The sequence below is a fragment of the Dermacentor variabilis genome, chromosome 3, assembly GCF_050947875.1.
Source record: "Dermacentor variabilis isolate Ectoservices chromosome 3, ASM5094787v1, whole genome shotgun sequence".
In the NCBI taxonomy this organism is placed as follows: domain Eukaryota; kingdom Metazoa; phylum Arthropoda; class Arachnida; order Ixodida; family Ixodidae; genus Dermacentor; species Dermacentor variabilis.
In genome coordinates this window covers 58,839,141-58,860,638 of record NC_134570.1, presented here as the reverse complement: position 1 = coordinate 58,860,638, position 21,498 = coordinate 58,839,141, and the positions used below count along the sequence as shown (strand labels likewise).

At 46.8% G+C, this 21,498-nt stretch overlaps 1 protein-coding gene across 1 annotated transcript in view; it reads left to right on the top strand.

Annotated features, from left to right (window-relative positions):
* The first annotated feature begins 270 nt into the window (after positions 1-270).
* The window catches only part of LOC142575709 (ras-related protein Rap-1b-like), a 138,453-nt gene continuing 117,225 nt past the window's right edge, over positions 271-21,498 (top strand). The window contains exon 1 of the mRNA XM_075685274.1: positions 271-1,303. Within this exon, the coding sequence (XP_075541389.1) occupies positions 1,162-1,303 (142 nt within the window). The 5' untranslated portion in view covers positions 271-1,161. The remainder of the gene's footprint in view (positions 1,304-21,498) is intronic.

The following is a 21,498-nucleotide window of genomic DNA, read 5'->3' as shown; positions in this document are numbered from 1 at the left end:
AAAAAATATCAATTATATTTATCCGTGTTATATTCGTCCACGAGTTCGTCATGACCATTTAGGCTCAAATGCGTCGCCACGTGCAAAGGAACTAGAACCAGAGAAGCCTTTCGCGCAAAACTCCTAGAATCGATTAGTGACGCCATTTCTTGGTATCTCGCAATCGAGAGTTGTGCATGCTCTTCTGACGACGCACTACTCGCAGCGCCACCTACGCATCTGTGCCTCCCGCTCCGAATGTGGAAGCAGACGACGCGGCTAAGTGGCAGCTAAAGATCGCGCAACGCACGCGCCGCAGACGGGGCTCGCCGCGTTCCGCTTCTAAAACATCGTCTCGCGCGCCGCAATACATTTTCGCGTACTGCTTGGGCGTCAGCTCGGCGTTTTACGAAGTACTGCGAGTGCTGGGTCCTTGCGTTATTTCGCTGCTGTCGATGCCGTACTGTGTCATTCTCTATTAGTTCCCCAAGCGAGAGTCGAAGACGAACGACGAGACGAAGACGACGATCTGCGGGCCGGACTCCTGTTTCCTCCCACTGTGAGACACTGTGCTTTTCCATTACGTACGGTCACCTTGAGAACAGAAGGGTGAGCGGGAATTTCCGCAACGTTTACGAAACGCAGACTTTGACACGTAGAGACAGCCGAACGAAGAGTAGGACACAGTCTGCCCGACATCACGATCAGGTAGTATTTGAAGCGCTCGAAGAACAGACGAAACGGTTTCAACGATGAGCAGCTCTGCCTTCACGTAGACAGACGACCGAGATTTCATTGAGCGAGCAGACGCCAGACTTTAAAGCGACGCGGGAAGACATCGACGAGCGAACAAAAAGTCGAAGTAGAGGAGCGCGGGCAAGCGGAGTCTATACGAAGGGACAAGAAGGCTTGGAAACCTCGTGTAGTACAATACAACGGATACAAGAGACGATGTGTTGTTAAGATCTACGCCGTGTAACGAACGAAGGGGAAAAAAAGAGGGGATAAAAGGTCACGTGACGTCGCTCTCTGTCCGCGGGAAACACGGCGTCCTTTCAAGAACCGTCCGATGAGAAAGTGACGCTCCCGTACAAGTGTGTCCTCCATGGGCCACGTCGCAAGAGTTCGGTGAACGAGGAGGTGGCAGGTGGAGGCGAGCGGCCCGAGCAGCACCTGCCCGGCATGCGGGAAAACAAACTGGTGTTGATCGGCGCCGGAGGTGTGGGCAAAACTTCGCTCATCGTACAGTTCATGGAAGGATTGTTCGACAGCGTCTACAAGCCGACAGTCGAGGACTGCTACCGGAGCTCCATACAAACGCCAGGTGAGAAAGATCTCTGAATTCGGGCTACCATCGTTTTCGTTCGTTGTTTCTCTTTTTTTCTTTTCTTTCACGCCGCTAGTCGACTGACGCACAGGCGCAAACCTCAACAGGAGAGAGGCAGGTCTATAATGGAGTGTTCGCGATGGTCACACGGTCACATATCTCTAGCGTGTTTGAATCAATTGGGATCACGCTCGCTGCAAATCACTCGCTGCTGCGTAGCCATTCGCGAGAACGCTCGATTTTTGCTCCGTCATGAGCTCGATGCCAGTTAGTTGATCGCGATCGAAGTTATCATCCGCAATGTAAAGCTGTCATTCGGCAGCCTTACATTGGTGAGGCACTACACGTTTATTGCGAAATACGTGGTTTCGGTTGAAACCTGGGGCAAGTTAGCTTGTCGTGCACTTTCGTTCCCCTTTGCCTAATTATTTCTGCATTTCAATTAGACATGACAATTAACATCACCTATGCTTTCTCCGGCTTCGTTGTCTGTTTCTTCGTACCGCTTCCCCCATCAAAAAATTTGAGCTGCTCGTATCGCTTCATCTCACTCCTTGAATGAGAGTGAAAGAGGGGGAAGAAGACAAGTTCACTTGTCGAAACGTTGGCTCTTCCTTTCACGTTGTTAGTAAAGTAAGGTAACTAAATAAATAAATCTGGATACACAAATGATCAACAGCAGTCAGCCCTGACGAAGACAAGTCGGAACTTTCGCTCTGGAAGCATATCTTTTTCGACCACTGCCGATTAAGATGAGGGTGCACCACATGTCCCGTAATGCTGTCTGTGTGACCGCTACCTACTCGATGTATTTATCTGCGCTTGTTAGACTGGACGATCGGCCTCTTACTGAAGCAAATATCACCGCGCGAGCTCTGCTGCGGCACATGATGGCGACAGACTGGAGTTACCGAATGTACAGACACCCGACACCTTGCGTAGTGCGTGAAGATGATCTGAACTCACATCATCTGTTTCCCTCCCTCTCTCTCACTCCCCCCTCCTCCTGCCTGGAGAAAGTCCGCGTAACCTCCACGCCTTTTCCTTCCTTCCCCTTCCATCTCTCTCTGTGTGACTGTTGTTTAAGATGCTGGTCACGCTCGTGTTTCCTTGTGCGCGTCTTGTGTCACGAAGTCCGCTTTTCAAGGTTGCACCTCTGCGCGCTACTTGTCTCGGTCTGCATCGCGGACTCGTGTACGTGTTCGGAACTCGGTGTGTACGCGCATATCTCGAGGCTCGGCACAGCGCGGGGTGCAACTTGTCCTTCTTTATTTTCTCGGAATGTTCCCGTATATCTCGGACTATACGCGGACTAGATGTACTCTGGTCAGTGAACTTCGCTCTAGATTTTCCGAACTTGCAAAGTTTTCTTACCTTAAAATATTTCTGTCCCATTTTCATTACTATTGTGCCAAAAGAAGTGGCCATCACTATTACACAGGGATTGAATTCTTTTTTTTTTCCTTCGTGGCCAAGTCAAAGTCGAAGGTCTATTCGACAACAGTGCAGCAAGAACAGTGAAGCGAAAACAGTGCAACAAAAAGCACAACAAGAGCCTTGACGGGCTCTGTAACCCCTAACAAATAAAAATTCACCTTGGCAACATGACCGATAGCAGCATTTACAGAATCACTGCATAGTGCAATGAAAGTACATGTTGTAAGAAAAAAAAACACAAGGCAAGCACACCATGTCGAAATAAAAGCAAAACGAAAGTGCATCGTATTAAAAGAATGAAAAATCTTGCTGCCTATTTAGGAGAAATGGCAATCTGTAACGTGTCGTTTGATCACCACATTGTGTCCGAGAGGTGGGAATGTGCGCGATTTCTTGGTTACGTGTGTTTTATGTAATATGAGGTTAGTTGAGACAAGGTAATCTTTCAAGATATTCAGAGTTCCCCGTTAGCACCCTGTTCAGTAGTAAATAATTGTAAAAATCATGCACCTTTTTCATTCCGAGAGGCAAAGAGAGGTTCTGTGTGAGCGTAGAATCTCGAATTAGCTATTGCACGTAGTTCTGCAACAAAAAAAAGCTTATTATATTGGTGTAAGTTGCAGCCCAAACCAATTTAGACTACGTGATATCCAAAAAAAAATGGAGTAGTGTGCGAGCAGTTTAATATTTTGAGCACGAAAGAAGTGCAATCTGTTAAGGATGTCAGCAACACGAGCAAGTTTAGTAGCAACCCTATCGATATGAATATTCCACGTTAAACGTTGCTCAATTATAATTCCTAGGGTTTTGGCTGATGGAGCGACATCAGAGTAAGCATTGTCAAATTTTAAAGCAATCTCGATCTTTACCTTGCCATTTTTGGACTTAGAAAGCACTGTGTTGGTTTTCGTAATAATAATTAACAGACAGTTCGATTTTCTCCATTCATTTATTTTGCTGAGTGTAGTTATTGCTTTGTGCGCTAAATCTCCTGCGTCTGTCGAGGTGAACGACATGCTGTTGTCGTTCGTACATAATGCAAACAGAAATGTTAGGAAAATGCTTACCATGTCAAGGTTAAATAAAAGTGGCCCTGTAATACTTCCTTGAGGTACACCTGATGCGACTGCGAGATCGTCCGAAGCTTCATTATTTATTGCAACCCTTTGGCGGCGAGATGTCAGATAGCTATTGATAAAAACCAAAGAGCCACCCCTGAATATATATATTTCAAGTTTCTTCAACAAGGTGCCATTATTTATCCGATCGAATGCCTTTAAAAACTCCATGAATATCCCGACTTTTAGTAATTAATGTTCAATGGCATCTAGAAGAAATTCGTTTTGTGTTAGGAGCACTAACTTGATGGAGAGCCCTTTCCGGAAGCTGAACTGACTTTTGTTATTATGCAGCGTTTTCACAAAAAGATGTCATGCGGTAATTATTTAATTTTTCGAGGCCTTTGGAAAAAAAAACGGGGAGAATCGATATGGGAATGTAGTTGGTTAGCTTATTTCTACCTCCGCCCTTCAAAAGGACACTAACCTTGGCTAGTCGCATTTCTTCGAGAACATCCTATGCATAAAAGTAAGTTTGTATGTGTGACTGAGGACAGGGCGAAGGATATCTAATACGTGCATAGCTGGTAGAATTTTTAAGGTGGCGATGTCACAGCTTCTCGCGTTGGGGAAACTAGAAAACACATGGAACACTTCTAGTGAATTAGTCGGTTTTAAGAAAGCACTCTCCCTGCATTTTGCTTGCATAAAACCCAAACAACCTCTATCAGGGGAACTGTTAACTAATATCTATTTAACGAGTACCATGTTACCACACCGGCCCACGATCAAGTATAAGATTGAGCTTCTGCCAGACAGCATCACTGCGTTTTAAGGTTTCGCTAATAAAGAGATCATGAAGGTGATTTCTTCTTGATTGCCTGAAGAAGCTCGTTACCTTACTACGAGATTGAATCTCTTTCTTGTATTTTCATTTCAATAAACATTTTACATTTTCGCCCTAAAGGTGGCGCATCGATTGCGATAGCAAATTAATAGATAGCTATACGAAGTAAGGATATTAGTTTTATCAACCGTATAAACTTGTAAACATTCGCTTACTAATTAAATTAACGAGCACGATGTAACGCACGGACAAGCAAACATGAGCCCATCTCACTCGATGACCTCGCACGCTCGCAGTCAAAACGCTGGAGGGAGGAAGCACTGCAGCAGCAGCAAGCAAACTGACCTTCGTGCTGCCTCTCGCTTCAGCGCGAGCTAAGCGGCGAGAACAAAGCGCACACGAAGCTATCAGCCCTCGACGCCCGCTGTCCCCCATCACAGATTGCTTTCAAGATAGTGCCCACTCGTCCGCACCATACGCAGCCACCGCCGGAGTAGAACGCTCCCAACTCCTCCCTCCCTCCCCCCTTCCCCCGGCGGCTTGCGCACGACGGAAGATGGCGCGCTTCCTCCCCGCTTTCCTCCCTTGCGCGTGCAAGGTTGAGCCACCATCGTCAGCGCAACCTCGCACGCTTTCAGTTTAATCGCGCATACAGAATACGGCGCGCGGCGACGATGTTTTCACCCTTGGACTTTATCCGGGACATTACGGCGACGGCAGAAATGCGTCTGGAGTGTCCACATAAGTGCTATCGCAATAAAATCGAAAAGAAAAATGGCTCGCATTCACCAAATTTCATTTGCGTAACAACTCTTCCTCATTGGCGGTCATACGGCCACTGCGACTCAAGATTGCGACTGGCGCTTCAACAAGACGAATCCCGCGCCAGTAGGGCGCCAACAGCGGATAGTTCTTGCGTAAGAAGGGTTCTGCGAACGCGCACTTTGATCTTAAGCCTGAGCTTCCGGTCATAAACCGAATGCTGTTTCGCAACGACAGCGTAGTTGGGCACAAATCAGTGTTTTCTAGTTACAAAACCAATCAGTGACAAGGCGTCCTCCTCTTTCCCATTATATATGCGATGTGCGCGTACGCACACAGGTCGCGTTACAATTGATTGTGTCTCTTTGGCATTACAAGGCGACTGTGCAGACGCTTGGCGACGAAGCTTTTAATTTTAAGATTCCCGGGGGTTCTATAACCAATGAAAGAGTGAGCGCAGTTTGTGAAAGTATGCAATAAAATTGTCATTTTCTGTAGATGGCACCATTCGCTGGTGTCAACATGTTATATAAAAACCCTAATGGAAAATAAGAGCGATGAATTTTGGAGCAGAACCCTACTGAAGCACTCTGGTATATGTATTGTTTACACTGTAAGACTTAGATTGCTCCTTTCTTTTCAGTAGCTGCTTCCATTTGGTCGTATTAAATTTCTTCCTATAGTTATGTTGAACCTGGGCGTGATTTAGCGAGTATGGCAGCTCGCTAATGATTCGATCTTCATGCGTTCTCCTGCGAAAACTGTAATCAATGCATTATTCCCAGAATTACATTTTTTTTGCGTTGCTGTAGTTATACTACCTATTAAGTGAGTCAATGATTGAGTGAGTGAGGGAGGGAGCGAGGGAGAGAAGAGAGAGAGAGAGAAATAGAAAACACGAAAGGCAGGGAGGTTAACCAGACTCATGTCAGGTTTGCTATCCTGCCCTGGGAGAAGGGGTAATCAGGACGAAGAGAGAGAGAGAGGAGATAGAGCACAGTTTTTCGCACATTTGAAGGTTCGCAACGAGTCTGCACAATGTTGCCAAGACCTGTCGACTTGAGGTATTTCAACAACGCTTTTGTGGCTTTCCGTGCCATCGATACGTACAGCCATTGCCCAAGGATCTTCATTTCCGAATATGGTCTAGAGTCTAGCTGGTTCAATGCAGTCCGGAGGGCTTCACGCTCGACGTTGTACAGGGGACAGATACATAGGAAGTGTTCAATAGTTTCTGTGGTTCCACAAGAGTCGCACACCCCCATGCCAATGCGGAACGAGTAGGTCTTCGTGAATGCCACCCCGAGTCAGAGGAGGCGCAATACTGTCACCTCACAGCGGGAAACTTTTGATGGCACTTGTAGCTTTAAGGATGGATCAAGCCTATGAAGATGACACTTCGGGAAGTTGGGAGAAGACCAGTACTTGCGTGTCATAACTTCAACCACGATATGAAGCTTTCTTTCAGCGTCGGTTCTGGATAAAGGGATTGGAACTGGTCGGGCTTCCGGATGGGCAGACCGGGCGGCTTCATCGGCGAGGTCATTGCCAGCAATGCCGGTATGCCCAGGTAGACACTGGAATATAATTTCATCCACTTTTGCGATAGCTTGATGGTGGTCTTCTCTTATTTCATATGTCAGCTGCTCATGAGTCCTGTATGATATAGGGCAAAATGCAGACTCTGAAATGGTACCTCAGAGTCGCAAAAGATCGTGTCTCTTGCAGGAGGTATTTGACATCAGTGAGTGAGTGAGTGAGTGAGTGAGTGAGTGAGTGAGTGAGTGAGTGAGTGAGTGAGTGAGTGAGTGAGTGAGTGAGTGAGTGAGTGAGTGAGTGAGTGAGTGAGTGAGTGAGTGAGTGAGTGAGAGAGTGAGTTGCGCCAAGGGTAGATTGGCGTCGCAGGTTCGATTTTGAATTGCCGCGAATTGCAGAAACAGCACCGCATACATGGGACGAAACGCGTGTAGCAACACCACTCAGCGCGTGCCAAGCACTTGGCTCAGGAACTCGTCCCAGAGCCAAATGTCACGCTGACATTTAAAGGCGCGCCGACCAGAAGCCCCTTCTTTCCCGATTTAATTTCTTACTCTCTATCGCCGAACAAAGGTTTTCGAACTACGCAACTCATATCACGTCCATTGATCGTTTCTTCAATGGCTCGAAGTGACGTCAACACAGTGTCTGCAGAGACTCTGGGCTAAAGCAGCATGCTTCAGATGAGCGTTAGTTTTCTTGGAGTGTCGCTGACACCTATAGAGAACACCAGAGGGAAAAATATTTTGCCCCCTGTTATAGTGGTTACGCTCAATACCAATAAACCCTATTATTACCGTAGTAAGAGGCCTGAGGAGCAATAAGAGCCGCAAATATGGAATACGGGTGGCGGCGCTGCCTTCCCACTCCCGCGCCCCCTCGCCATGACGTCATCGATCTTGACCACGTCTGCTCGGGCATACTTAACATTTCGTCGATGAAGGTGGATTATACTGCATTCTAAACGATCCAAAGGCAGAAGTTTTGAAACTTTCAAGACCGTTTACTGAGTGGTGACTGCCCGAATGCGCGAAAATGTTTCCAACTCGTTGACATCGCAACTGGCGTGTACCAGCGCGTAAGTCCCCCTGGCGTGAATTATAAGAAGTAAAACTACGATTTTTCATTTTCGCGTCCGATAACCATCATATTACCGCGTAGTTAGAAAAAAAGAATATTAGTTTTGAGAGAAACGTGCTACGTCAGTCCAAACTGATCTAGCGTGTTTATAGTTATTCTCCCTTTAGGTTAGGCGCGATCCTGATACCTGCGGCAAGGTATTCGTCTGTCGTTGTAAACGAGAACCACAGAACGAACGTATAGCACCAGATTACGCACAGCAAGCTGCCCGTTTAAGCAAGCGGCGTCCTCGTTGAAGCCGACCATAAACGTCCTCAAACGAGCCTCCGCTCGACACCCGGCATCAGCAAATGGTCACGTTAATGGAGGACGGGGACGTGTTAATCTACTCTTGGCGTCTGCAGCCCAACTCGTTAAAGTTTCACCGTCGCGTTTGCGTTTCATAGCGTCCCATAAGCGGTCGCTTAGCGCCCCTCATATATTGCCCGGCACGTCATGACCACCGCCCGGCGACTCGATCGCAACAGCCCTGTTTTCGGACAGCAGGATTAAAAAAAAACACCGTGCCGAGGATTCTCAGGAAAAAAAAAAGGCTACTGTCGTTGCCACTGGACACGAGCGCGTCGGAAGCGGTGGCTGGCGTTTGTGGCAGGCCACGTGGCCGCACACGCTATTGTAGTGCACTATAGGGAACGCGCGCTGAAACTTTGCATGCCAATAACAACAGTGGAAACAAGCAAACAAACAAAACGAGAATAACAGAAGCGCCCTAACACCCAGCCTATAGCGGGCGGAGGAAACAGTTTCTGGTAGGGCGAGTCGCGATTTCGCGTCAGCCAGTTCACCGCGTATCTTGGGGCAAATGAACCAGCATTTGACCTGACCGGGTATCGGCGTGCTAGAACATAGCAAAGCACGCGCTCCTCGCAATGCGAATGGCTGGACTCGTCAGTATAAAGCAAACATTGACACGGGTTGGCATTCTGTCATTGTTCAAAGGAGAACTCCGCTTAGCACGAACGTGAGGAATCGTCAACGAACAATCGAGGCTCGCGAAAGACCAAGGTGGTTTCAACCTCTTAGTTCGACCTCTAGCGTCAAGACCCAGGTAACCGTCTCTCGTTGTTACAACGAGAGAGCGGCAACGCGTTCGCTCGTACTGGAACATCTTGAAACTGAATATGCACGTCATCTTCAAATTTTTACTGATGGCTTACTGAGGTCAGAGGATCTAGTGCAGCTGCTTTTCACATTCCCTCTTTGAAGTATGATTGGTCGGTTCGCTTCACTGCAGTCGTGTCCTCCACAACGGCCGAAAGCGTTGCCATTGAGGCAGCTCTAAAGAAGCTACGGTTTTGTACGCCTCAACCTGTTGTCATTCTTACAGATTCGAAATCCGCCCTTCAAAGGTTAGAGGACGGGTTCCCTACTGATGCCTTATGTATAAGCTCCCTACGCTCGGTGTACAATCTACATATCAAAGGCTTCTCCATACGATTCCAATGGGTGCCCTCACACATAGGTATCATAGGCAACGAGATGGCGGACAGCCTCGCCCATAGAGCGCTGTCTGGGAATCCTTTGAGAAAAGTACCTCAAGAGGACAAGAGACTCTTCAGAGAAGCGGTTTCGTGGCACTTCAGCTTTTTGTGGAGCTCACCTCACAAGCCATGTGTGACCAAGGGTCTCAAAAGAAACCAAGCCACTTTACTGCTCCACATTCGCACGGGCTCTGCTCGTACCCGCGCGTGGATGTATAAGACTGGCCTGGCGTTGTCTCCATTATGTTCAATGTGTGGTGTGTGCGGTGACATAGAACATTACCTTATGTGCTGTACTCTGTGTAACGCGGAAAGGAGTGTGTTATTTGGGTCCCTCAAGAAGACAGGAATTCCCCACAGTTCTCTTCAGGACATTGTTTTCCCGCGCGGGAACCAGTTAGATAGGAAAGAGGTTTCTCTCCTTCGTTTATATTACCTGCAGGACACGGATTTGGCCTCCACATGGTGACCTTAGGAGTGACTATGTGTAGTTGTGAGGTCTTTGTGTGATTTATATGATTCATGTATTTTAAGTGTCGCTACGGTGGAGCAATTGCCGGCAGCTACTGCAAGGCTAATCCCACCAGTAGCCTACAACCACTCAACTCAACTCAACTCAACTCAACTCTGCCATTGTTCAAGATATTGTACCATTTTCGAGGCCTGCCTGCCAGACGGCGCCAGTATTGTTTAGCAGGGCAGTGGAACTGCCGTAGCGCTTCATGGCCAAAGCTGGTTCCCTGTCGCTGTTCCCTATCGCTGTGTGCTTCCCTATCGCTGTTCCCTATCGCTGTTTCTTGGATATATCGCGCCGCATAGAGTTTCTGATCAAATCACTAGAGGAAAATTTGGCTGTGCGATGGTTGAGCTACCATGTGAATAATGGGTAGCGCATGGATTTCTCTAATCTTTAAGCTTCTTGCTTCAGACTTTCTCTGGACGTTATCTCTTGTGCTTGATCTTTCTTTCCACGAAATCACATTTGAAAAAAAAATTAACAATTATTTCTGGAGTTCTACATGCCAAAACCACAATCTGATTACGCGGCAAGCCGTAGTTGGGGACTACGGATTAACTTTGAACACCTGGGGTTCCTTAACGTGCACCTAAGTCTAAGCAAACGAGCGGCTTTCTTGCATTTCGTCCCCATTGAAATGCGGCCGCCGCGGATGGGATTGAACCGGCGACCTCAAGCTTAGCAGCGCGACGAGAAATCATGCTTTTCTCAACGCGTGGAGGCAATACGTTTCTGCGCAAATACATAAGGATTGCGATTCAGTGCATTCGTAACCCTATATTTCGCTGAAGAAGAAAAGTAATCATCTTTAAGCTCCCAAAGCCCCTTGAAGCCAGGAGAAACGGAGTTACGGCAGATTCGCGTTCCATGCCATTGTCGTGTTGTTGTGGAAACGAACACACCCAGAGATCCCCCTATGCCACTAGCGCCAAAGTTCCCTGTAATAGATTTTGTCCCAGAAGTTCTGCACCAACAACCATGGCAGCAGGTGTCGAAGGGATGGTTGTTGCCCAGCACCAAACCTGACCCGATTTCTGAGTAACACGAAATGTTTGCAAGCAAAGTATGATGAGATCCCTGTCTCTCACATCACGTAAGTGACAATGACTGAAAAACAAATAGCAGCTTTGTTTTGTTTTTGTTTTTCTTTTTTTGGACATCTTCTTTCAAACCGAGAGCTTGTAAGGCCTAAATCGGAGAGGTGTCTGCTGGGGGTGCCCTGACACTGTGTTATTTGGCTGATCATCAAAAATTAGTTTGTAACCCTCGACTGAGCGCTATATATTTTTCGTTGTCATGCACCAATGCTCAATGACTTAGCGAGAACCAAAGTACATGCATTCGAGAGCACTCACTTTATCGTATTTTATTTCAATAATGCGAATAGCATGCTCTGGGAACGTCACCCAGTTTTCATCATGTCGATCCTTCGCTATCTATTATACATATATATATATATATATATATATATATATATATATATATATATATATATATATATATATATATATATATATATATATATATATATATATATATATATATATATATATATATATATTCTGCCTTTAGAATAAACCATTTCGCTCGCTTCCTCTGCCTGTGTAGAAAAATTGCCGCACATTCTCTCTGAGTCTGAGTGAAACTTCAGTGCGTTGAATGTAATCTTAGCGCTTTGTGAGTCCCTATGTGTCTTCTTTTGTCCCGTGTTTTGATTGCGCTACCGTACTCCCCTTGAAGAGACTCAACACTCTACGAAAGCGAATGGCATCGTTTAAAATGTCCTCCCCCTCCCTTTTCTTTTTATTTTGAGGAACCACAAGCACGCTTAATCCGCCTCCTTATATTGCCAAGAATAAAAAAAATGAGGAAGGAGTGCTGTAGCGCGTTTCTAACCAATTAATTATTCACTTCCCGCATTCGTGTCGTAGTGTTTACGGAAAACAAAGGCGCCACACTTGAGGATTCTGCATCAGTGTTCACACGCGGAAATGCTCAGGAATCGTTGTCCTGACAACCGCATGTGGTATGAACGAAAGAGATTTTTCGTCCGCAAAGAGTGGCGCTTTCTTTCTTTTTTCGACGGCATTATCTTAGCATTTCAAGAACGCGCTATCCTACTATGACGACACATAAACTTAACGTTGTCGCCATCTGCCACACTCTGTTTGTTTAAGAGTACTTTGCAAAAGAAAGAGAAATAGGAAGGAAACTAAAAGGAGCTTTCCCAAATTGCTCGGCCCCCTACACCCCTCATCATCCCCCATTCACCTTGTCTTCGCAAGCGGTGACAAATGTATTGCGACTTTCTTAGCGGAACAACAAACGGATGCTAACTCATACTCGCTCACGAATATTTTAAGAAGTCACTAACTCCCTCATGCATACTGACACTCGTCTGCATTCACACACGTTCCCATTCCCGCCCCCCTCAAACTCTCCAACGCTCGCTCGCGTTTACAGTCTCTTTCCTTCACATTTACCGCACCCACTGGCACTCGTACTCCACTAGCACTCGCACTAACCCGCACTTACGCGCACGCGTATTCACGTGTGTTCCCGTCGACGGTCGCTCGATTCCGTACGGGCGTCCACTCGGAATCATCGTCGCCGAATTTCGTTCGTACTCAGGTTAACCGGCAAACACTCCCGTTCACACTGCCGTCCAATCACACCCCTTGTACGCCTGTGGAATGAGTGCGCAGCGAGTGAGCTATCGTACTTCGTGAGTGAGTATACCCATGAGTGAGTGTCCGGATCTACGCTTCACTACGAGCGAAACGTAAAGGCCGAAGAGGCAAGACGGTTATCGAGAAGCCTCTATAGGTGTCAAGAACATAAACTCACAGAAGAAAAAAAAATAAGAAGAGGCAGGGGGAATGACCGAGAAAGGCGAAATGAGAAGAAACCTCGTTCCCTCGGCCCTGTTTCCCAACTTCCGCTCTGCGAACAGCCTCATTTCCGGTAGTGAGTTGACTTTAGCACCGCTTCAACCCATCCCCCTCCCCCAGCAGCAAGGGGACCTCGTTCGCTGTTCGAGGTCCTTTCACAGCAGCTCTGTTTATCCTCCGTCACACGTGAGCGAGTTCCCTCAAACTCGTTGACATTGGATACCTTTACTCAATCGATAACTCTATCTATCTATCTATCTATCTATCTATCTATCTATCTATCTATCTATCTATCTATCTATCTATCTATCTATCTATCTATCTATCTATCTATCTATCTATCTATCTATCTATCTATCTATCTATCTATCTATCTATCTATCCATCTATCTATCTATCTACTTTCACCAACCCATTCTTGCCTGCTTACCTGCCTGCCCGCCTGCCTATCTATTTCTCTATCTTATGTCCAGCAATATATTTGTCAAGTATATTTCAAGTATATTATGAGAGGCGTTAGTTACCAGCAGACTGTGTACCTGCGCGCTAAGCACAGGTGTATCCGTTAATATCTTGGCGGACTCGAAGAACCTATAGCGGCGCGACTATCGCTTCCAAAGCCGGTGAAGCAGAGGACGGTTTACGTGCCGGTAGCGCAAAAAAAATAATAATAAATATAGAACACGCTGGCGCTCTACCAGAGCGGCCGCGCTATCGGGCGCACCCGAGATTCCGCGGCACCACGCGGGCTGGCCGGCTTAAGTAAACCGTCGCTACGACGGCTACCTCTTCGCGCCGTCAACCACAAACCAAATAGAGCACCTATCAAAATATACTTTACCAAATGGCGCTAAGTTTCCCGCAGTTTCGTACTTTTCTGAACGTGACAAAAAAAAAATTGAAGCGTCGATATCAGGACAGACGCTGTTACGTGTCCTATCACACCTCCTATGCGAAAGGAAATCGACCTAGAAAGCAGGTAATGTGGAGGGCTCTCCAACCTGTGCTCACTCGCTAGTGAAGGGTAACCAGTTGAATAATCCTTTTAACCATTGAACCTAACCAGTTGAATAACCATATGAACTAGTTCTTCGGTAAAGCACCCGCGCCATTCTTTATGAAAAAAAAGATTGGCAGTCACTTAAGTATCCCTACGTAATTTGAATGCGAAAGCATTATGACGTCCACGCGCGATGCGATACATTGTCACGTGTCCCTCACAACTCTATACCTTAATCCACCTTGCTCTAATTTGCAAGCTTAATCCACCTCGCTCCCCTAATTTGTGCCAACCTTAATCCACCTTACTCTGATTTACACCCCACTTTGATCCACTTTAATCCACTCTAACGTCGCAGCCAGACGGCCGTGACGTGACGTGTGCAATGACGCACACGCTAGGGACACCTCTAGTCAGCCGCATTGCCGCAGTGGCATCTGGGAAGCGTGCTCGCCTCCCACCCCGACGGCCCAGGTTCGTTTCCGACCCAGAACCGAATGTACCAAATTTTCAAAGTCGTTGATTTATTTTGTTTACAGGAACCTTCACGAGAAACTTGACGTCAATCCGACAGTCTTCTTAACTGGTTTCTTTTTCTTTTTTTTAACTCTTAGCGCCGTCGGACAAATTTTTCTAATTATCGCTTGATCACTCCGGATTTTCTGCCTCACGGGGCGTATAATGCTTTTCGCGTTAATAAGGCAGAGATATCTAACCTCTTCTGCCCTGCGACTACATCTGCCTTCGCTAATACACGTAGCCTTCGGCGAACCGTTGCTCAGGAGCAATTTGCGACAGGGGCGCACCGTTACGAAACAATATTACCAGCAATGAGGACTGCCTCTACTCTCGTCACCAGTGCGGCCTGTATGAGCAACAAAATCTCCTCCCTTGTCGTAGTCGCGCGATCACACAGCTACGCTGGAAATATAAAGCGAGGAAGAAAAGGAGACGAGCCAAGTGGAGACGAGCTGGCGTGAGCGCGGCCGGTTTTCCTAGTGATTCGGCTGCCTTCTCACCGCGCCCAGATTGCGCGCACGGCTAACGTTCCGCAGAGAAATGGCGTGTGGGCTCCTTAATAAATCCGTGCAGCGTTGTGGAAGCTAGAACGAGCGTGGGCGTACAGTGTAGTGTGTAGTCCGCATAGCCACCGCTAATAAACTCGGCACAGCATTATACCGTCTGCTGAAAACATCTCACCGAGTCGGGCAACACTTTGTTCCCAAAGTTCTGCGCGAAGAATGTAAGGAGAACACCTTTCTGAAGGGGCGTACCTGCTCATTACATATAATTAAATAAGTTCTGAGTTCTAACACCCCCGTCAGAGTCACACTCTTCATTATGGATCGGCGCAAATGAGTAAATGTACTCATCCGGTGAGTAAAAAAAAAATGTGAGGAATGAAGTCAGTGCGCTAGAAACGAGTACTGACAAGACCCTGCTGAGGGAGTAATTGCTTTTCTCGTATGTTAGGTCCGTAAGAGTCATTCTATCCCTCGATGTAGTAAACGATGTACTAATGTTGGGCACAAACGAATGAACATGCACTCCTAATAAGGTTTGCTCCTTTTGGGGCTTATCTTGTGCCACAACAATAATCGTCGTCTGCCTTGCTTGCATTTGCTTTTCGGAAAACTCCGCGCTAGCTATTTTCCTTTCGAGAATGCTATGTCACGCTGATAACGCGCATTCGGTTTGTGACCTTGAAGTACCGCGCCCGCAGCGTTAAAGAAAGGAAATGCGGGCAAGGTCGATGACGATTAACGTTGCGGGATAAGACAAGCCCCAAAGGATGGAAACTTCTTTAAGAGTGTAGTTAGCCGGGGGAGTAGACAGACTCTCAAAATGGAGTTGATTAGCCGCCCGGGAATAAAGGGAGCACTGACGACTCCATTTTGCGAGAGTAGCTGACTTTCTCATACTGTAAATACGTTTATAAGATTTCTGTAGCCCCTCAAAGGAGTTACTGATTCACTTCGGTCGAGCGCAAGCCAGTTAATGTACTACGCCGGGGAGTAAGTGAGAGGAAATTAAAACTTGAAAATGGAGCCAAATGAGAGGCGCGCTGTCACACCTAAATAACGAAGTTTTTAATGGAAGGGAGCGTCGAAAGCAGCACACATGCGTGTGCTAGCGCAGCACGCAACCCGGCGAAAACTCTTGACCCTTGCATAGTTGTGTTTAAAACCTGTGACTAAAACTGTACCCCGTGCTCACTCTACGATTGGCTGACGGAAGCTCTGTAGTACCTAACACGATGCTGCACGCCGAAAATGCGACGAGGGGTGTATAGTCCCGCGTCTGCGTCGGGCTCAGCGACAATCCCGGCTCCCATAGCGATATTTCCTCAAATGTCATTCGTGCCTCTGTCTATCAGCCGTCACACGGTTATGTGGGCAAGTTCATAAACTGCGCAAATGGACTGCAGTGTTCTTTTCATTTCGTTTTGTTTCGTATAGGGAACAAATTTCCTGAAGCATTTTGTCCCCATTCTTTCCTTTTTGGTATCTCTACATAACATGTAGGTAGGGTGGTCGTAGTCACAGTTTCCTACAATCATTACTAGAGGGAGCTTTGGCGCAGTGATCGTTCAGCCACCATGGAGACGACGTTTATTACATGGACACGTCTGATCTTCGCGCTTGTGGATTCAAACGTTATTGTGGCTTTGTTTATTGCGCTTGATCTGCATTCATTGCCCTAAAGTTCAAAGAAATTTATAGTTTTCTAAATGCAGCGGTTTAGACTGTCAAGGTGGTCAAATCTAAGAGCGCGCAGCTTTTGAACTCGATAGCTTGCCCGCGAGATACTTTCCGCTTATCGATACATGCGTCCGTGGCGTAATGGTTTCGACATCGGGCCCCTGTGCTAGAGGTCCTGTGCTCGAATCCGGAAAAATGTGATTATGATATTAACGCGATAGCGCTAAAGGCCCCTTGTCGCAGAAAAACCGACTCGGCGTTGTCGTTCGTGAGCGAAAATTGCCGTATGTCTTTAGACATGTGCCACGCCTCGCTATATGACACGGGGTATATGCGGACTGTATTGCCACATCATTATATCAATAAAGTTATTCACACCTTCTCTCACATTCTTGACGGAGTTATCCCTCGGAATTTTGAGAATGACAGCCAACGAACAAATGACACAAAGCAAAACACTGACAGCGCGTGCCTTTCATGCTAAACCTTCTCAAATATTAAAAGTGCCAAACACTAACAGACACCTGAATATGATGCAAGTTTCTTGGTGCAGCTGCGCACTACCTCCGTCATCAGCCCGCGCGAGAGGCCCCGTTTCTACCAGACGGTTTGCCGGTCAGGTAGAAAGAATTTATAGCGTTCTATAGAGTATATAGCTCAGAGTCTATAGCGCTCGCCGCCAGCGTTTCCCGGTAAAGGTGACGATTGCGTAAGCTGCAGTTCCCGGGAAGCTTGAGAAGCAGTCAGGGATCTTTGAATGCCATCGCGTTCCACTCTTAGAGGCGAAGCTTAAGCTTCCTCCAACTTTTTTAATGTATAACACCGCAGATTGTTCAAAATGACGAGTTTAAAAAGTCACGAAGACGTTTGAAGCCAGAAGGGACAAGGCCTAGGCAAGTCTATGTACTAATCATCACTCCCATGTTGGCTTAAGTGCCGAGCTTGCAGCTCAAAGAGACACTGGCGCAAGAGTTCCCTCTAGTAATTATTGTACGAAACTCTATGCTCCTAGCGATAACGCTGTTCAGTGAGTGGATCCCATCACCGGTCTCCTTATTAGTCATTGACAATTCCTTGGTAGTTGATTAGAAAATAACGCTACACATGTGCCGCATCTGGAAAGAGAGAGAGAGCAAATGATAAAGGAAAGGTAGGGAGGTTAACCAGGACTGAGCCCGGTTGGCTACCCTACACTGGGGAAAGGGAAAAGGGGACGGAAAGGTTAAAAGAAGAGAAAGTCTACTGGGTATATCGTTCGGTCACTAAGTCCGGATCACAGACGCTGACCCAATCTAGTTGCCTTCAAATATCGCAGCAGAGCTTTTGTGGCCTTTTGTTGCTGCTATGCGAGGCCATGGTCCCAAGATCTTTTTCAAGGTTAACGGTGTTCTATCTAGCTGATTGAGAGCTGTGCAGAGGTCATGTCTTTCGTTTTGAAAAGATGGGCAGCAGCACAGTAGATGTTCTATAGTTTCCTCGGCACCGCAGGCATTACAGTCGGCGCTATCAGTCATTCCAATCAAAAACGTATATGCATTGGCGAATGCGACGCCCAAGCGTAAGCGGCATCTGGAGGTGTGTGTTGTGCATATAACCGTTGGAGTACTAGAGTAACAAGATGGGGGCAAGCGAAGGGAAATGGAGTCGAGGGCGTTAGAGGATTAGGTGAGATAAGATTGGAAAATCGCAGGCGTAAGATGAAATTAGCAGACGCAAGACGGACGTAATGCCGATAACTGCGATAGGAGAACGCCCTGCCGTGCACAATAAATGATTTTTTTTAGCAGGTGATGTGTAATCCCCACAACGCCTACTAGGAAATCACCGTCCCGAACGCCTTAGATGTTATCGACTACTAATCGCCTTAGTTTCGTTGGAGTGTATGCAAAATGGTGGTGCATTACTCACGTTATTTTGTCAACGCAAGCGACTAGTTGCGTATGCGCAAGGTAACCACTAAATATACTTGACAAGCAACAAGCCCACCCGCACGAACTGTCAGTAGGCGTAGGAGTGCCTGTGCGGTTTTGGCCTCGCGGATCCATCTGTTCGCCGCAGCAGCGGGCTCCTCCCCTTAGGACAATGAACTCCCCCTAACGAAGGAGACCCTTGGCCGACCTGACCTCAGAAGTCCAGTAAGCTAAGGGGACGCTGTCGCGTGTGGCTAACGTAACCACATGTATACCTTCCTCATCTACACGGACGCTTCTACTCCCCCTGTCGTCGCGCTGTCACGTGACGCTGGCGTAATTCGACAAACCCGCCATCTATTTAGCCTACTGATATGCGAAAGCGCCAAATGCCCATTGAGCAAAAAGGCCAGCGCCTACCACCGCCGCATTTCGATGGGGGCGAAATGCGAAAACACCCGTGTGCTTAGATTTAGGTGCACGTTAAAGAACCCCAGGTGGTCAAAATTTCCGGAGTCCTCCACTACGGCGTGCCTCATAATCAGAAAGTGGTTCTGGCACGTAAAACCCCAAATATTATTATTGTAGCAGCGAAAAAGCAGGCGAATTCCCATTGGCTGCGACGTCAGGTCACGAGTGCGCCTCGACGGAGCAGAGCGGGTGAGAGTGACCATCTTCACAGCAGTAGCGCGCCAGGTGTTGCGTTAGGAGAGAGGGCATCGCCGCGACGCCACGTCACCTTCGCCCTCGCTCTCGAAAGCCTATGGTTTCGGCGCGTTCCTTGTCCGCGCAAGCTATCGCCTGCGTTCTAACTGCGCCTCGGTAGGGCCAAATCAAAACGCCCCGAGCGTCTCAACGCGCTCGCTTGCCTGCGAAGAGTGCATATATAACTCGAAGGACCACTCAGTGGCGTTCAATTACACATTATTTCTGTGGCATTCACAATCCATGTGTGCCTAGGTATACTCGGATGTCTTTCTTTCTTCTCGCCTACACGCGTCTCCTCCCCTCTACCAGCTGTTTTCGATGACAAACCACAAAGCCGAGCGCCTTTTAAGGACCCGAACAATGCTATTGGATTAAATAAATACACGGGAGAGTATAAATTAGAATCACCACTTTAAATAAGAATACTAATGTTCCACTGCGTTACACTCTGCTCTCCGTGCGTCAGGTGCAGTGAGAAAAGGTCACACATTTCTCTGCCCAAAACTGTAAGGAGAACTGCGTTCTTTTTTTTCAGTGGTCTGTGGCGCACTTTCAATATTTTGTTGTTTTCGAACGCACATTTTGCCCTTCAAACATCGCAGAATGTTATCACTCGCTGTAGCCTCGATGCTTTGTTCAGAAGGATCCATTCGTACATTTTTTGTTGCTCGCCTATTAACAATGTACGATAGTTTTCGTTGGGACATAAATAAAGGCCTAGATAACAAATGAGCGAAGGCTCGGCCTTCTTCAATCACGCAATGATGGTTTTATCGAAGACGAAAAATAAGGTTACTCTAAAAACTTCATTCACATCCTGTTCTCAGTTAAGTGCTCGAATACCCATTAAGAGGAAGCTTTAGCTTGGGCCCAACGCCGACGCGGCCTATTCTAATACATGTAAAAACGCAAAAACGTTTTTCTGAGATAACCCCTGGACCGATTTTAATGAAATTTGTTGCATTTGAGAGGGAAAGTGAAATTCTAGTGACTGTTGGTCGCGGAATTTCTATTTAGGTCCTGAATTTTGTTAAAATGATTTTCAAAAATTCGGAAGTTTGAAAAAAATAGAAGCACGAAGTTTACAAATTCATAACTCTGCATCAAGAGCAGATATCGCGGTTCTGTAAACGAGATCCATCAGATCATTGAAAGCGGACAAATTCGATACGTCATTTTATATCTTACGTGAATTTGTTACGTTGTTTACAAGGGTTCTGCAAAACCTATATTTCCATTTTACTATATTTTTTGACATTCATGTGTAACCTATCAATTTTGTCCGCTTTAGATGTACTATTAGATGCAGTTCCCTGAATTGTATTATCAATTTTCGTTGCTGAGTACAGAGTTGTAAACTTGATAGTTTCGTATTTTGAAAATTTTTGATTTCTGCCAATTTTTAATAAAACATTGACGGCCTAAATCAAAAATCCGAAACCAACAGTCACTAGATTTTAATTTTTTCTTTTAAATGCAACAAACCTCGTCAAATTTGGTGCAGTGGTAGCCGAGAAAAACGAATTCTGCTTTTACATGTATTTAGATAGGAACACCCGAGCTAAAGCTTCCTCTTAACTGATGCCGAAGCGCACGGTGCACGCATTTCAAGGCAGTGAAAGTAACTGGAGTCAAACTCGTAGTGTACCGGATGCGATAAGAAACGTCAAATTCCCTCTCTATAAGATTGTTCTTTCCTTCGAAAATCGCACGTACAAGCTTCGCAGCATGGAGAGCTACAAAAAAGACGCTTGTTACAAAATATAGAATTTGACAGTTACCTGAACTCTTAGTCTCGTAAAGAAAACGGGAATGCCGTACAGGAATGATGAAAGACACCAAGGAGGCCCAACGACGCAGGGTTTACGCGAATGCCGACTCGAAGCAAAGCAAGTCGCGATGAAAGACCAGGCAGACTTTTTACTCTCTGACTCGGCACCTTCAGACCGTTCACATTTTCCCTCTCTTTCCGCACGCCGAAAACTCACCAAACCCGTAGCGTGACTTGCTTTTGTGTCGTGGCCGCCTTCATTCTTAATTTCCCTAGCCAAAGGGGCGTGTGTTTGTACATGTGCTAGCGCGCATGTGTTCGTGTCTGTCTGTCTGCGCTCGTGTGTGTGTTCGTGCGAGTGCGTGTGCTGACACAGCAAACACCCGCGCGCACTGACACCCGGCGTCGCGGCTGGAACTGCCGCACGCAAGC